Raw genomic sequence first — 18,213 nt, forward strand, 5'->3', positions numbered from 1 at the left:
TTCAAAGTTATATAATTAGCACCTAGTGTGTAAAAAAGTCTATTATTTATTGGTTTAGATACCCAAAATTTTTAGCTATAACTTAAAACCTTTATTCGATTTTAAGAAACTTAATTTGTCCCCAATATGGCTACTTTGAACCATAAAATATATCAATTTCGAATTATTTTATTGTGAAGATCCATATGTGTAATTTAAGTGCTATTTGCAACATACCCAAATGGTTAATAAGAATAAATTCTTGATAGAAATTAAGGAAAAATTCATCGATGGAAGAATACAAATGTAGTCCACGGTCAATTGGGTAGAAAATCATTCTAGCTTAATTTTGTGTTAATGGGTTACATATTAATATATCACATGAAATGGGTAAGTCTGTCAATGAATCGTAGAAAGCTCCTTTATTTTTTAACCATCCCACTAGATTCAACAACTATCCTAACAAAATACAGGGATACTAATATGATACTTTTAATTTAAAAAAAAAATATATATTTACATTTTGGAAAAATATCATAATTAATTATATCCTCAATATATGAGAAGAAGAATAATTATTAGAATTATTGATTATTATTCATTTTTTTTAAATATTTGGAAGAGTTCTATGAGATAGATTTGTTGACTTTTCTTTTAATTTTAAGGCTATGGATCCAGTATCGATTTTAAAATCTTTAATCCAATTTGATAGTGTAGAAGGTGCGGGGAGACACATTAGTTTTTCCTGTCGCAGGAAATTATAAGCTCTGGCAGAAATTGTTCGGAGTAGAAGGCTATTAATTATTTCATCCTGTGAAAAATTTCCTGGACGATTCGTTTTTCCCATCAAGAAAGATACTTGAGAAGTACTGAGACCTTTTTCAGAGAGGGAATCTTTTACTATTTTGTTTGTATTAATTTTATTTCTTTTCTTCTCCCTCTTCAAACTCCTTTGAAGATTTCTAACTTTGGTCTTGTATCTTTGAATTTCCGTCCGACATTCATAATTATCGCATTTCTTATTTTTGAAAGGAGTCTTTGATACACAAATAGATTCCTCAGTCGTAGATTCTATACTTTTTTCCTCTATTGGTTCATCAATTATCTGTATTATGGTTTTGGGTTCTTCTATGATCTCGATGATGGTTTTGGGTTCTTCTATGATCTCGATGATGGTTTTGGGTTCTTCCATTAATTCTAGTTTTGGATAAGTTTCCATACATCTGAGATTAATTGATTCTGCCATTGCGATATTTGGGGACTCCGTATTGACATAAGAATCTGTCATAGGGACTTGAACAAATTCTAATGGATCATTTTTAGAGATATTAATTGATGGTAGAGCATCGGGTTTTAGCCTCCTTTTATATGATTTTTCCGAAGTCAATTTGTCTCTTAAACTAGAATAAGTAAAGTTATCATCTGTAAAATGCTTCCCACAAATTCTTGATGTTTTTGATCTGAACGACTTTTTTAAATCGCACAATCCAATCCAAGTCTCTCTAAGATTTTGATTAGATGGGAAAAAATGGTAGGAAGTGTCCTTTGGGTTTGGGCAATTAAGGATGGAGCAAGATCTTGTGGAATATTTAAATTTTTCTGCACTTGAATCTGATTTAGCATCAGTAATTGAAACTTCTGGCTCAGTTATAATTTTTAAGAAGTTAGAGGAACTCATTTTCACAGTTTTTATTAAATATTAATTAATAACTAAATATATAATTAAGAGCAGCACTTTTTAATTATTTATAAATTTATTATGTAGTTGAATATAATTGTTTGAAATATTCGAATAGGAGAAGAGGTCTTTTTAATGTAGAGGAATTTGTATTTGTGCATCAAAAATTTTGTAATATAAGACCTCATTATTGAGAAGAAAAATACATAGAGCTGGTTAGTGGCGACAAAGGGATTTTCATTGGCAGATAAGGCTATATCATTCATATGGTGCTTAATTTGAGCAAAAGCAAAGGAAGTTTTTTGAAGCCGAGAGTTAGTTGGTCAAAATAATGTCTATACAAAGTGAAGAGTTCCCTAAAGAAAAATATAATCAAATGTAAAATACAGTGAGGATCGAATATACAAATATTTAAAGCGTGTTGTGAACATACATATTTATTATTTCTACGATTTGAATGTTTTTGTCAACTAAGACGGCGTCAATTCTTCACATCATCATGCATGTTTTTTTTATCTATATGGGCTATAATGCTTTAGGCTATATCAGGTGACAAAGGTTAGAAATAAAGATACAGTAATTCCCTGAGATACGAGTGACACAACATGCGAATTTCTATTAAGATACGGCTGGTTCAGATTTGGTGATGGGTCACAAGAGCTACTAGAAGCTTAGTTGTTTTATTTCTTTCTTTTGGGATGAATTGCTTTGGCTTACGAGCTTCGTGAAGTAAAGAATTAAAATCGTATGACGATGTATAACTGTATAATGTTTTATCTCTGGAGGTATATATCTTATTAATTTCAACGTCAGCCTAAAGAAGCTGATTGGTTAACTTTTTATTACACCACCAGACTTGAATACCATTTTTCTATTCGTTTTCACTGACATCATAAATTGCATCATAATTGAAGGCAACACCTTCTTGGGGCCTCAAAATATAAAATGGACAAATATCCAAGAAACCTTGATTAAACTTCATAAAAAGGCTTTAAGAATATAAAATACTTGAAATTTGCATTGAATACTACTTGATTTAATTGACAAACACTGATATTATAAGGAATCTAATTAATACTTACTGAAAATCCCTAAAAATGACTAGATTTGTAGATTTTATTTATTTATTATTATAATCGATTAAGGACGAGAAAAGTAGGATATTCAGAGAAAAATATCTATTTCTGTCTGTTGTAATAGTTAAATTTAATTACAATATGGAAATAAGATTGTATTATGATGTAATAACATATTTTTAATACATTTTAGGGTCTGATATTACATATAATAAAACTAGGCAATAGTGAGATACCTTTTTGATCGAGAGCCAGGGTTAAGTCTCTTTTATTTGTTGGTACCTTTTTGACATCCAAAAGTTCAGTTTCATATGAATGAAAAGAGTTTTCATTCTTATACAAATTGCTTATTTTGAGCCCCAAAATGGAGACATTAAGAATGCTGACGTCACTTGAAAACGTTCTATTGCCAACTGTTTAATGATACTATCTAAAACTTTAGATAGTATCATAGAGAGATATATATGTCCTTCTCTATGGATATTAATATTTTATACAATACATACTTGATTGCCATAAATTAATCTCAAAATCCATAAGCTATGTAATACCTTGTTGAGTTTCATAAAACGTAGAGTCAGCTGTTTCAAATCATCCACAATAAAATGAATCAACATTGTATGCACATTGCACAATAACGTAGGATATAGCCGAAATAATTGATAAATAAATTACATAAAAAGTTAGAAACATACGTACATACCTAAGGCTAATAACTATTAATTATAATCAAGTATTAACTAACAGCGTGGATTCTTTGGGTATTCAGATTAGGAATGTCATGTTCTATGGACGACGATAATCGCTACCTAGATAACCCTTATCTAGAATTTGAAGAAATCAAGTCCCTTCAATTTTTTGGTGATTGTGTTACTCCTCCGGACGTGGATGAGTATAGACAACTCAAACCTGGTTGTCCTCTTGAGTTACAAATTAAGGATGTATGTCAAAAACTGCTGCAGATGGTCAATGATGCCTACTTTAGAAGAGGACAGGAAGATCACTCTGTTTACACGGGGTTATCTGGGATACTTTATCTATTACATGGAATAGGGAGCAAAGTAGAAGAGACCTCCATTGCAGAGTGCGTCAATTCTTCTAGTCTCAAGAGTTTTTTAGGGTTTTTATGTGGAATATCCGGACCACTGGCCTTTGCTGCCGCTTATAGTGATAATAAAAAAAGATATCTCAAATATTTACTGGAACTGAAGGATTCCACAATTTTCAAAGAGTCTCCGGAGGAGTTTCTCTATGGAAAGGCAGGATATCTCTATGCTCTTCTTCTTGTAAAAAAAGCAGATCCAGAGTGTAAAGAGATCGACAGTGTTATTCAAGAAGTCATATCCATCATTCTTCACAAGGGATCCTCATCCTCCAACTCTGAAACACTTTACTATGAGTGGTATGGAGAGGAATACTTGGGTGCCGGGCATGGCTATGCAGGAATTCTATCCACGTTGTTAAGAGCCAGACCATTTATGAATCCATCTCAATTACTCATGGTTCGTTCAAAGATTGATGATCTGATGAAACTCCAATCTACTAGTGGTAACTTTCCACCCTCTGTCCAAAGCATTGGTAATGATCGACTGGTTCATTGGTGTCATGGCGCTCCTGGATTCGCAGACTTGTATCTTGTAGCATATGATGCGTTTATGGATGATAAGTATTTAAAGGTTGCGGATCTATGTATGGACGTCATTTGGAATAAAGGATTTCTGAAAAAGGGATTTGGTCTTTGTCATGGAAGCTCTGGAAATGGCTACGTCTTTCTACTAGCTTATAAAAGCACTAGAAATCCTAAATATTTTTATAGGGCTCTTAGATTTGCTGAGTGGTGTTGCAACTTTGAAAATCCAGAGTGTAGTACACCTGACTCTCCGTACTCCTTGTTTGAAGGTCTTGCCGGCAATCTCTTATTTCTTCATCACATTCGACAAGAAATGAAGGATGTTTACTTTCCTTGCTACACTTTGTAAATCCTCTTCATTGAGAATGTAAAGACTATGTTTTCATAATTATTTATTTATAAATGGGCTTTAAAAACATTGCAAACAGGATATTTTCTTTTTCTTAATGCTATATGTGATATTATGTGATTTATCTTGCCAGAAGGAGAGAGGAGCTAGTTGACAAGAACTTAAGTTTTTGGCTTATTACTCAGCTTGTAGGTAGAAGTGATATGAAAAATATGTAAATGGCTCAATATTTCACGAGTGGTACGTCCCTGAAACTAAAAAGGCTTTGTGCTGGTTAGGGGTTACTACTTGGCTGAAAAAATATTTTACAATTGGGACATCAATTGGAAATCATTGTTGGGGATCAAGTGATAAGATATAATTCAAATACATTTTCTGAAACTCAAGCTGCTTTGTCAAATTTGTTTATTTTGGAAGACTTAATGAAAGATAAGGAATTGACAAATGATCGCAAGTTGGTTGTAGACCACTGATCCAGAGCCATTATTGATTTTATAATGAGACTTAATTTGCCTCTCATATGGGCTGACAAATAAAACATCATGTTATTTAAATTCTTATTGAATGACCTTAAGTGCAATTTGTGTTGGCTACAACGAATAAATCAGATTAATTTGTTACAGTAATGGAAGACAATAATCAATTACTTAAATACTAAGAATGTAATTCAAACTCAATATTGAGAGAAGGCATATTATCTTTTTACTTAAAAATTCAATTCAACAAAAAAAAATTCTCATTTTTGTTTTCCAAAAAAATATTTTTCTTCGTCAAATCCCTCAATTGAGACTCTAATTCTTGAACTTTGTCATTCGATTTTTTCATTTCCTCAATGCAAAAGTCAATTGCTTGGTCCTTTGAAGCCAAAGCAAGTTTAAGTGTTTCTGACTTGGCCTTATATTTGGATACTAATATTTCTAAGTCCGAGTTCTTCTTCTGGAGGGAAGCAAGTGAGACAAATATTTCGTTGGAGGGAGATTGAGTAGTTTGAGGGACACTTTGGGAAATATAACCTTGAACTTCATTCAACTTGGAGGTGCAAGGAGAAGAATTTCTAGGAACAAAGGCTTTGGACGATAAAAGAAACGGTTTATGACATTCCTCTTTAAACTTTCCAAAGATATTACTATCGGTAAGTTTCCTGCAATTTTTAAATGTTCCAGAAATAATTTGTTTAACATCAGAGTAAAAACAAAGATCTTCTGATATTCCAAATCTGTATACGCATTTTGCCTTAAACTCTCGTGAGGATTTCAATTCATCATAGTTTCCTGATGTCAAATATATATGAAGAAGGTGTCCATTTTTGAGATCCTCAGTTAGAATTGGAAATGAGCTAAAATATTGGGAAATAAACGTCTTAGCGATTCCAGTCTTTGAAATAACATGTTGTTGTCTCTTCTTTGGACGAGGCATATTTCAATTATACGAATACCTATGTAATAAACCAAAAAATAATCATATGAATTTATCTTAAAGAGCTATGATAATTAGCCTCTCTGTCAAAGGTGGTAAATATAGGGTCAACATCCTCTCCCTTGTACTCAAGTCTTGGACTTGGGCGTGAGATAAGTGCTTGAATTTTTTGTTTTAAATATTCGATTTATTATAATTAAATTTTGTGAGTTAATAGATAAAAACTAAAATTTACCTCAGATATATTCAAATATTCTTCAAACTAACCAGAGAGGCTCAAAACAAGAATTTGAAGGCAGAATATTAATGAAAAAATATCAAATAATGTATATTAAATAAAGTTTATAGGTATTTGGTTAAAAAAATCAAAATAACTGAATCAAGGGCTTCAAATAGGTTCCTGGGATGTAAAATGTCGTTGATAAACAAATTACACATATTTATATTGTATACGCCCTCAATTATTACAATTTTTTTAAAAGCCAAAACTTACAACTTGTTCTTTTGATCCTCACAATATGACGTCACGCATTCCATTGAAATGAAAGTTGTTTAAAATAATAGATACGCCATCTATAATGGGATACTAAAACTACTGTAAAGGAAAGAAAAATATTAGCTATTGGATTTACATACCTATGGCCGTTGATGCCAATCTGCTGCATTTTTTAACTCCCCCTTTATGGAATTGTCAAACCAAAGAGCGAATTTCCCTTTCTTATACAACTGTCATTTTTATCATGATTTTTTATGTAGTTTATTCCTACTAAAAGTTATTAAAAGATGGGGTAGAAGTCCAATTTATAATATTATATGTGCAACAGTTTAAAAGTCCATTGAGTCTAATATCTCAAGATTCTTGAATTCATACCTGGAGGAAGAGGAGTCCTTTTGGATCTGCAAGCATGCAATAATCGCTAGTCTTTGCTATTATAACCTTCACTTTGAAGTAATTTTCTCCACTTATTGTAAGAGCAATGAACCAATCTGACACCTTGAGACTTATGCCAAACCTATCGGCAATGACACTCTTCCCCATAGATATGAGAGGATATCAATGGAATTTTAAAAATAGAATAAATGGAACAGCTTCTTTGCGGAAAAAAACATTCACGGTCCGTTTTATTCAAATTGTTAGTAAATAATATATATCGAGGATGTCGCAAACCTGAATAATAAACCACGTAGTTTGAGAGAATTATTTTCCAGTTGATTGATTCATCTTCCATATTAAGGTTCTTCCAGGGATTTGATGTTGATTTTTTTTTGGGTCAAGAATTTTTGTTATTTTTCCTTTCCACTGAACCAGTTCCTATAAAGAAGGGGATGGGTGGGCCTTGTCGTAAGAAATTAGCAGCACGAGTAAAGAAATTGGCCTTTGCATGAAGAATCCAAATCCTGTGAATCTTTTCAGCTCTATTGTTGATGTTAGGGCATGCTTTTTATAGTATTGATTGATAGTTCTAAGGCATTGTTTAAAGTTGAGTGGTTCATCAGGACCAAAGGCAATGAGAGTACCTACGATTGAACTTTCCCAAGAACTATACCAATAATTACCTAAGGTTTTTATTAGTAAAAAAACTTCGGTCCAGAAAATATTCTTGCTGAGAATTCATATCCATTTGATCTTTTGAACGCGTATTTGATTCTTTTTGCTCAAACGTCTTAATAATATTCATTATTAATAAAAATTCCTGAGGTGTGTTAAGTTCCTTTTCTACTAGATACAATTAAATACAAATCCGGATTGAATATTAGTGTGTGCTTATAAACGACGGAGATTAATCCTGAGGATTTGTTTCGGAGTAATGATAAGGCATGAGCGTTGCTTGCTTAAATTAGTTTGCAAATTAGGTGACAGAGAGAGGCGCTGTATTTTGACAAAATAAAAGAAGGATAAATATCATTATCACGTAGAGGTGATATCAGGGCCCTCAATCAATCTATACCTATAAAATTAGTACATCATCATGTTGGTTTTCGGGTTCTTTTCTTTTTACCTTCCCCAAAATGCTACCGATTAGAATCCTTTGTATTTTCGGGATGTTAAAAAAATACATTTTGAGGATTTATATGCTTTAATATTCTCGAAAATGAAAAAGGAGAGAAACATAATTTTGAACGAGTTACGAGTAAAAAATCGCATTTGTGACACACGAGCCGGGTTCTTGGTGTCCTTTTTCTTTGCTTTTCTTCATAAAGCTCGAGTACCAATTTACGAGTTTTGATCGTGACACATCTCTAATAATAATATGGTATGTCATAAAAAATATGACATTGAACTTGTAAATAGAAAATCCTTGCATGAAAATGAATTCGACCGGAACCCCTGCCCAGTCCCCTTTTTCCTCAGAAAAGTTTCTGTATGAAGTAAAAAAAAAAAATCTTACGAATTAAACTTTTTTTTTCACAAATAAAAAGCTTAAGAAAATAGAATCAATGACTTTGTATTTTATGTAATATATTTCTAAAGTTAAATTCCTCACTTCTAGAGCACTCTAATCGTTACCTATACTTGGCCAAATTGTTGCAGCACCCCTTCTGTGGCATATTGGAGGTGTACCCATGGGCACCGTCTAGTATTATAGTGTACCTATGGTCCAAATGCTCTGTTTATAGCAATGGTAGGCTTTTTTCCTCTATCATTTGCATGTAGGTCCTTAAATTGACATTTACACGGGACGGGATCACCACCAAAGGGATATTTTGACCACAATCTGAGACTATCAAAAATTATAATTTAGTCTGGGCGCTGCCGTTTAAAAGCTGTCCTGAGATAGATGGGGACCGCCCCTTGGCTGACTTTGGGGTACTTTTTGGAGGGTCTAACTTCACTTTTCCTTACGGTTTTTTTTTTCAACCTTGGTTTTTTCTGATGTCCTGACTATACATTGATGCAAGTTCTGTCCATTGGATGAAAAATGTAAATTTGACGGGTTTTGGGGTACTCAAACGACGGGGTGTGGTGGGTCTGACCTCAAGTCATGGCTTTTTTATGATGTCCTGACATGGTACTATGCAATGGTGCAAAATTTGTCAATGTACCTTATGGGGTCAAATAAATCGTCTAGCTGACAAAAAAATCAATGTTCTAGGTGACATAAGTAATTTCTGGGGGTCAAACCTTCTGTACATTATGTGGTAAAATCGTCCTTGCGAGGCTCTGGGTCTAATATATATAAAAATATACTACAAGAAATTGTATGCCTGTCCTTTTGGAAACAGAGCATAATTAATAAGTTGTTATTTTAATAACTTATTAATTCGTTTATTTATCAAAAATAATAAATTATGAAATAATCAGAGCTAGTTAATTTCACTCCTAGTCAATTCATTCCTAGTAATTTAATTCCCAGTGAATGTATTCCCTGTAAAATGTATCCATTTTCTAATCCATAAATACCATAGATCCTTCATATCCGTCTGTCATTCACCACCAGTCATAACTTATCGTGAGTACCGGCTGCCCAGCCCTCCCTCTACAGCCTTACACAAAAACTACTAAATAGTTGAGAAACATAAACCGTATGACGTCACTTAATATTTCTCCTTTCAAAGTGTGAATGAAATGCCCAGGGATGAATTTTATAGGTAATGAACTTACTAGAATTGACAAGACCGGGAATAAACTTAATGGGAATGAAATTACGGGACACGGAAATAACCATGACGTATTAAATGATGCGATATAAAATCGACATCTGATGACAAAATATGGCGGGTATTTTTGTGTTAGCTAGGTAACGCCGAGTGGAATAGACCTTTCAGAATCAAATAATTGTTTTTAAATGAAACCCTAAATCATAGAGAAAACAGCAGTTGGGCTGACGACTTTTTGAATATACTGCTTGAGTAGAAGAGAGTTTAGCTGCTATAAAAATAGAGTGGGTAGGGATATCCTTGCTTTGAAGAATACATTTTCACAATTCAAAATTAATCCGACTCATTGTTTTTTTGCATCAGCTGAGTCAAACGAATGGATTAAATGATTGGCCAAAACAATATCCCGAAAGGGAAAGAAACTAATTATTGGGCTGATTAACTTCGTTTCCACTTTTGCTTCCAAATAATTGAATGAAACCGATGCTGTGATATTCTATCAATTCTTGGAATATTTTATTTATTCCGACCAGTGGCGATAAACAAAGCCTATAAAGGTCGACTTATACTTAATGCTTATTATATATAAAAATTATATTTCTTAATAAAAGTGAATCATTTAAAATACTAATATTATTATGTTTTTTTTTAATAACGTGACAATGCAACGAAAAAAAAACAACATTATAAAGTAAACCACAAATGTAAAATATATATATATATATATACGTGACAAACAAAAAAATAATTAACTAAAAATCGCTTGAGGTCAGCCTCACTTTCCTGGCGAAAGCAAAAAGGTATTGTATTCCAAAGACTTGTGGATCTGTAAAATGACCTGCTTGGTCATTCAAAACTTTAAAAGCATCAATTATTTCAAAAGATTTCTTATAATCATAGTTACTTGGCCATAATTTTCTACCGACTTTTAAAAACTCTTCTGGGAGTTTCAGAATCTGAGAGATATTATTTGTAGGAAAGTCATCTAATTTTTTATGGATACATTTTTCCTTTGAATCTTGCTCTTCTTTTTTTTAATTTTTCGTTTTAAATGATATTTTCTTTTTAGATGCCAAACTGACTCGATACCAACTAGAGTCAAACCAACAAGCTCCTCATATTAACACCATAAATCCCTAAAAAGTTTTTCAGATGTCGTTTTTGATTTCGGAATAATTATGTAGTGATTTCATCAAATGACTGATTTAATAAACAAATTTTTAAACTATAACTGAAATCGACGTAGCTCATGGACAACTCGTGCGGGAGAAATTCCTCTCTTGAACTCAATCTGCGTAGGTTATCGACACGGTCATTCCTACAGAAAGAAATATACTTTATGTATATGGACTTCATAGAAGATTCCTTGGTTAGATGGAGTAATACTGTAATCTTTACTTTTACTTAATTCGTGCATCTCCATCTAAAAAACTAACACAACTTTAGGCAACCAACGAGTGTAGTGCAGTGGACCGGGTGACGTAAACTTATTTCAACAGTTTGTTGAAATACCAAGAAATATTATTGCAAGTTACGAAAATTCTTTATAATGTCTTTGGGATGAATCTGTTGAAAGTGTTTTTAGGGGACATGTATAATTTCTTGTCCTTTATCTACACTAGTATGACATTCCATTTCACCATTTACAATTCCAGGCTCATAATGAGTTATTTCTATCCTGTGTCACCTTTTTTGGAATCTTTTAAAGAGTAGAACCTTGAGAGAAGAAGTATGTTTATTCCCAAAAACTTGATATTTCTTTAATAGAGGATTCCTAGATACTCAGATTTTTAATACAAAATGATGATATAGGAAATATCACAAAGACAATCGTAATAACGATAATTTATTTTTTGTCAATTTGGTAACAAATACACCCTTAAGATATAATTTACTTTGATATCGTGTTGATTTTTCCATAGTTTTTGTCTTAGCACTTTGATATTTACATTACTTTTTTTTAAAAACAAACTATGATCCTAATTACCTTTTACTTTATTAATAATATTCCAGTAATATATCTCCTTTCTATTCGTTTAAATTAACATCCGTTGTAACTACAAAGTATTGTTTGTAGATAAATATTGTAGTACGGGAATAGTTCTATACCGAATGGATTTAAATTCTAAGCAAAAGTACTCCAGATGTGTATATGAGCAATGATACTTCATAGTGGGAATTTTGAAATTTGGGATACCTATGGAGGAATGATGCACGATTTTACATCCCAAATTAAGGACCGACTCAACCAAAATAAAGAGTAAAATGTCAAAACATTAACCACAACGCGTTCTAGATGTATTAGTTTTTTCTCTGAACAACTAGTTTGTAATGTAATTCACATTCAAAAAATATTTTCCTCTGAACAACATTAATGTTTCTTAGAGTAAATTAAATCATAAAACATAAAAATCCCATGGAGTCATCTCCTACAGGGCGACCCCTGATAACAAATAAAAGAATAGCGGTCAAACAAATGCTAAGATGTTATATCAGTTATAAGGCAGAAAAACATCAATGAGGGTACTACCAAAATTAACTTGAATTCTTCATTCAAGTAGGAAACCTTCATTTTCACTTTAAATGAAACTAAAATAATGGGAGAGTGTTTAACAATAAAATCATGAAACAAATTTCTATTAGCAATGCTGCTCTGCACTTCGCGTTTTCTGAAGAGGAAATCGCCGGCGCCCAGACTCAGTATGGCTATGGATACGCCTCATTGTATACAATCAAACCTATTGATATTCGTTCTCAGATATCACAACTGAAATTTTTTTTTACCACTGAGTTGGAGGGACCAAGTGGTGAATCTGAGATGATAACTATGAAAATAAAAGGGGTAGAAAATTTCAAAGTAAATAAAAAGAGAAGGATTCAGATAAAGACCATTAACAGGTTCAAGCCTGTGGATGAAGATAATCTGAAAGAGTTCATAGGTAATTTTGGGCATGTTTTGGATTCTTATCCCGAAGCTAATCTAGAAGACCAAGATGCTGAATGGACATTTAAAAAGTATAAGTCTGTATGGAAAACCTCAAATTATATTGTCGACGTGAACGCAGATCCGCATACTATTCCTCAAATAGTATCCATAGATGGAACTCTAGTCAATCTGAAATTTTTAGGGGTGCGCCTGCAATGTCAAAATTGCTTTCGATTTGGAGATGCCAGAGGAAGTTGTAGGAAATCACGATTGCAAACTATTGAATACGCTTCAGTTTTAATGGAAAAAATCAAAGAAATGAAAAAAAATGAGAGCGAAGTATTGGACAAATAAAAATAATAGGTCCAATATTACTAAAGAGAGTGACGAGATTAATGTTGACGGAGGGCAGGAATCAGAAATTCCAAAGGAGGATACTTCCACTTGATCCGAGTTTGCTAATCCTCCACCTACAGAGAAGCCACGTCAGGAGTCAAATATATCCGAGGAAGAACATCCGAATATAACTAATGATTTACAAGGTACTCTGAGCCTCTCTCCCGATTCAGGAGCGAGTGGAGTGCAAGTAAGAAAATCCCCAAAGATTGGAACTCCCAAGAACTCTCTTAGCACTATATCAAAAAGAAACATACTACCGTCCCGATCTAGATCTGGATCAAACTCATCATGTTCCCAACCGTCACCCAGTACGTCATGTACAAAACAACAAAAGAAAGAATGAATTTATCCTGCTTATCACTCAACGTCAATTCATTACCAAGTCTGAGTAAAAAATACGACTTAGCCAGACTAATAGAGTATGTTCAATAAACCAGACTTTGTAATTCTATGTGATACCAGATATAACATGGAGAACCACTTCTCTATCCCCCATGGATATAGATCCTTTTCGTCCTTCAACAATAAGAATCCTCACCCAAAAGCGTGGAGTAAGTTTGCTCATAAAAGCGGACCTAAGCCCCAAAGTCCACTTCCGTTGTGCTGAAGGTAACATAATAAAAGCAGATTGTATCTACCGAGACTCAACTTTGTATGTAATTGGTTTATATGGACCGAATAGTGATGATCCAAATTTTTACCAAAGCAAATTATTATCAATTATTTCCCACATACCTACAATAATAGGAGGCGATTTCATTGTGAAACTTAGAATGAATAGAGACACAACTAGAAAGTTCTCAAACGCCCATCCTCTGTATACAAAGGTATTGTCCTCGATAATATCTTCCATTGGTTTCAGGGACGTTGTCCGAGAAATGAAGAATCCCAGTTCTAGCTTCTTCTCAATAGACAAAAACTCTGTTCCAGTGTCATCACGAATAGACTTGTTTTTGATAAAAGGATTTTCGAAGGATTCAATTATCTCATGTGACGTTTTGGAAACTAAATTATCAGGCCACAAAAGCTATCCAGCTGATATTAAATCCCCAGTTGAAAGAGTAAAGAAGTAAGAGTCCGTGGATTCTTAATTCAAGCATAGTAGACTACCCAAAAGTTAATGAAGCGATAATATCCAAAATTCCTTGAAACACATTACATGTTAAAAAATGGAAGAGACCCTTTTCTGTTGGTTGAATCAATACTTCGAAAAATCAAAGAAGTGTGTATGGCAGTTAAGAAGCGCGAGTATTTGAACAAATTGGAATCGATCTCAAATAGCGTATTATCAGAGGAAGAAAAGAAATCTAAATTATATAATATTTACAGCAATGATGATCTTAAATACAGAACCAAATTAAAAATTAATCTAATAAACAATTTATCACACTCTAGATTGTAGTGTATGAGACAATACAAATCGAGAAACAAAACAAAAAATTTAAAATTAATTGACGGCAACAGTCTGATATCGGACGACCCAAAATACAAATGTGAAGAGATCCACAAGATTTACTCTCAGCTATACTCTTCTTACGACTTCCAAAAGGGTAAAAAGTACTCGAGAGGAGAAACAAATACGGTTTTGTTTTGTAAAAATCTGAGGGATGAACCAAATGATCAGTTCAAGATATCAGAAATGGACAAAGATAAGACCGAAACGCATCTATCATTTTCTGAAATTGAAGACGCTATTCTTAAAAACGCTAAACGGAATAAATCTCCAGGGCCTTCAGGCTTCACCTTTGAGTTTTATACGAAATATGTAAAATAGTTGGTCCCAGATCTTCTTACTTTTTATGAAAAAGTTTTAGCCTTTGGTTTCTTTCCTGATTTTGTTTCTGAAGATAGAATAGTCCTGATCCCAAAGACTAATAAGGATCTGGTAAATATTGAGAACTATAGACCATTAACCATGAAAACTGTCTTTACAAAGCCTATTCGTATGTAATTGCAAACAGATTCAATAATATCACTAACACCTACATCCATCCTTCTCAATATGGTTTTCGGAAGGGTAAACTGATGGCCAACATCCTCTTTTCAGTACAAACGATACTTGAATCACGGAATGACACGACAATAATGGTCTTTGATTTTGCCGAAGCTTATGACTCTCTATTACACAAGCACATCGTTCGTTCTCTATACCGGAAAGGATTTGGTGACTTTATGATAAGGATAGTTGGATCAATTCTAGAAGGTTCCAGTACTGCCGTCAGATATGGAAACCAAGATACATTCTTCAAGAACAAAAGGGGGTGACCCCATATCTACAATTCTCTTCAATATCGGCATTGATGGAATTCTGCAAGAAATTAATCGATTCCTAACAACCCTCGGTGTCTACGTTATGCTGATGACTTGACTTTAATTGTGTGTGGGAGTCCCCTCGACACCATTAAGTCAATTAAAAGAGCCTTAACTCTTCTCCAAGGATTTGCCCATGCCTCAGGATTAAAAATGAGTCCAGAGAAAACAAATACTTTGAGTTCCTATGCAAATTTAATAAGAAAAGGCTGGCCATATTTCCGAATCTCTACGGAAATCAAACTCCTAGGGTCTTGGGTTGGAAAAAATGGATGCCAGAAGAAAAACACATAGATTCTTAATACTATTGAGCAATCCTGCACCCTCTTCAGGAGCTTGAATCTGAACCATTGGGACAACATCATAGCATGGAACACCTATGTTGTTCCTCGAGCGATACATCTTTTAAGAGTAACATCATTCACTGAGAAAACCTTTCCAAAAAGAATTCTTATTAAAATGGACAAAAAGAATATTTCCTATGACAGATTCCATGCTCCATTGAGGAGCGGAGGACTATCCTTGATGGATCTAGGCGAAATGTGGAAGGTTTTCAACTTTCATTGGGTCAGAAAGATGTGGAAATGCAAGGAGCCCTGGTTCTATGTCCTTGATAATTTTCTGAAAGAAAGGCGAGGTCACTTATGGATAATCCTTGCACAGGTTACCAAAAGGTATTACAAACTCTGAAATGCTTCTCCAACCGAATGGGGAATTGATGTAGAGCAAGCAGACATGCATCAATGCATGCTGAATTTTCACCCGGATGGGAAATACCAATTCTTGAGCGACTAAGCTTCCCGCAAGTAAGAACTCTCTCAGCAGAGTTTGCCGCGGATGTCAATTTTTCGAACCTCCTTAGCAACAAGATGGCTAAACAATACTTCAAACTATTCTTGGCCCTTATACAGTTGTCCAAAGACCTTTTATACCTTTCAAGGTGAGAACCTCAAGCGCTACCACTCAAGAAATTCGAAGGTGTGCCACAAAAAAATGTATGAAACAATTCATAGACTATTTAGTTAGAAGAGGCATAGTAAAAAGTCCATGCAATAGCATCAAAGCTATTAGAAATAAATATATGTCGTCCGCTGAAAAGTGGTTTAAGTATCGATTTCTTTCTGGAACTTGGGAAGTAAGAGCAAAAATTTCGGGATCAAAGAAGTCAGTGTATCTTCTGCAAGAGGGAAAGTGAAACAGCAGGCCATCTTTTTTGGAATTGTGCTTATCTAAAGGAAGTATATGACGGGATCTTCTACGAATTACTTTGGAATTTTGGAGCTACGATAGGTAGAGATGCGATGCTTGACCACTACAATGGGGAAGGAGAAAATAAGGTTAATGCCATAATTGCCAATGATCAGCAGATGATTTATGGGAAAAGATCAGAAGGAAAATCAGATATTAATGGCATCATCCCAGCGATCAAATTATTAATTAAAGTTTTAAAAAAGATAACTCAATTTGTGTTTTGTTTTGATTTTATCTTTGGTTATTGTAATTTTGTTTTTGGTTTTGTGTATGTATAAGTATTCTTGTTTTATTTATGATAACTGCGTCCATTTTAGTTTAAATATTGTTGAGACTAGTTTTTTCTCTAATTGTTTTACCCTTTCAATTTTCTTATAATTTTTGATCACTATTAAGACTAATAGAATAAAGCAATGACAATTGACCGAGAAAAAAAAAGAACAGATTTTGATCCGGTGACCCGGTTACCACTTGAAAATAAAAAATAAAATACACCCTACCTAGTATATTGTATATGCACATATTTGAAATCAGCATACCTTTTTCCAAAGAATAAACTAAGTTTTATCTAGTTACAGATTTTTTTCATACTCAAAAGTTGTCTTTAACCTATAGAAACAATAAAAATATTCAAAAAATTCAAATCAAAAATCCGACTTGATACGGAAAAACGAGTGACAGATTCTTAATCATGGGGCAATGAGTATTACTAAAGGACTCAAGAGACGGAGTTGACGCTCAGTAGAATAAGAACATGTTTTTTCCTTTTCTTTGCTGATTGGCTTAAAATTGTCAGCTGTCATAAGGTCTATTTTACAGGTATTGAATCTAATTACTTAGTTGTTTTTTGTGTAGAATATGAGGAGAAGGTGAGAGCAAGATTTTTAGTTTTACTGAATTAAGAATGTTGTTGACATCAACTGTCTGATAAAAAAATAAGACACCAAAAATAATCGTAAACTCATCATTCAGAAGATAGAGAGAGATGTTAACATCACAACGATCTTTGAAATAATGAACAAAAAATAAAATAAAAGAACGTGCACCAATTATTTTTCCTTTTCTAATAATAAAACTGGTTTTTTTTATGGTATTAGAAAAAGGTTATTCCGCAACAATTTTCAGTTCTCATTGAAAATTGTAATTGTATAAGCTATGACGTCATAGATATATAAAGCATAAACAAAAGAAGCAAGATAATTGTGACTTTCGAAAAAAGAGCTAAAACTGACGATGTAATCCTAATTTTGATAGGAACACAGCTAAGAAGTTTGGCAACTACAGACGGGTCAGTAAATAGCTAAAAGTAAATACTGAAAGTGAAATATTTCAGTTAATTTTTTGCCCCAATAGCAGGTTTTCGCAGAGAGAGAGAGAGAAAATGAATTGATTAAGCAAGCAAATTTAAATTACGAGGTGTGCAAATTTTTTAGAAGTTTCTATAATTTTCATGAATTTTGTAATGAATAAAATAAAGGCTGATTTTAGATAGTCATTAAGATGTATTTAGACTAATATAACCTAATGTAAAAGATTAAAGATAATATAAATGAGGGATTTTCTAAAGTGCTAAATACTAAATATACCAATTTGTTTTAT

At 33.2% G+C, this 18,213-nt stretch overlaps 2 protein-coding genes across 4 annotated transcripts; one reads left to right on the forward strand and one right to left on the reverse strand.

Annotated features, from left to right (window-relative positions):
* Positions 1-386: 386 nt before the first annotated feature.
* On the reverse strand, positions 387-3,254 carry LOC121126199 (uncharacterized). 3 transcript variants are annotated; one of them, XM_071891750.1, is made up of 2 exons: positions 3,240-3,254; positions 387-2,013 (listed from the first exon to the last, which is right to left on the reverse strand). In XM_071891750.1, the coding sequence occupies exon 2, from the start codon at positions 1,655-1,657 to the stop codon at positions 587-589; it is 1,071 nt and encodes a 356-aa protein (XP_071747851.1). In that variant the 5' UTR covers positions 1,658-2,013; positions 3,240-3,254; the 3' UTR covers positions 387-586. The 3 variants fall into 3 exon arrangements, with proteins under 3 accessions (XP_071747851.1, XP_071747852.1, XP_040577441.1); XM_071891751.1 differs by lacking the exon at positions 3,240-3,254 and adding an exon at positions 2,740-2,755; XM_040721507.2 differs by lacking the exon at positions 3,240-3,254 and adding an exon at positions 2,091-2,673.
* A 77-nt stretch (positions 3,255-3,331) lies between these two features.
* On the forward strand, positions 3,332-7,308 carry LOC121125968 (lanC-like protein 2). Its single transcript, XM_040721239.2, has one exon. The coding sequence runs from the start codon at positions 3,510-3,512 to the stop codon at positions 4,710-4,712; it is 1,203 nt and encodes a 400-aa protein (XP_040577173.1). The 5' UTR covers positions 3,332-3,509; the 3' UTR covers positions 4,713-7,308.
* Positions 7,309-18,213: the final 10,905 nt, after the last annotated feature.

The sequence above is a fragment of the Lepeophtheirus salmonis genome, chromosome 11 (assembly GCF_016086655.4).
Source record: "Lepeophtheirus salmonis chromosome 11, UVic_Lsal_1.4, whole genome shotgun sequence".
NCBI classification, from domain to species: Eukaryota; Metazoa; Arthropoda; class Copepoda; order Siphonostomatoida; family Caligidae; genus Lepeophtheirus; species Lepeophtheirus salmonis.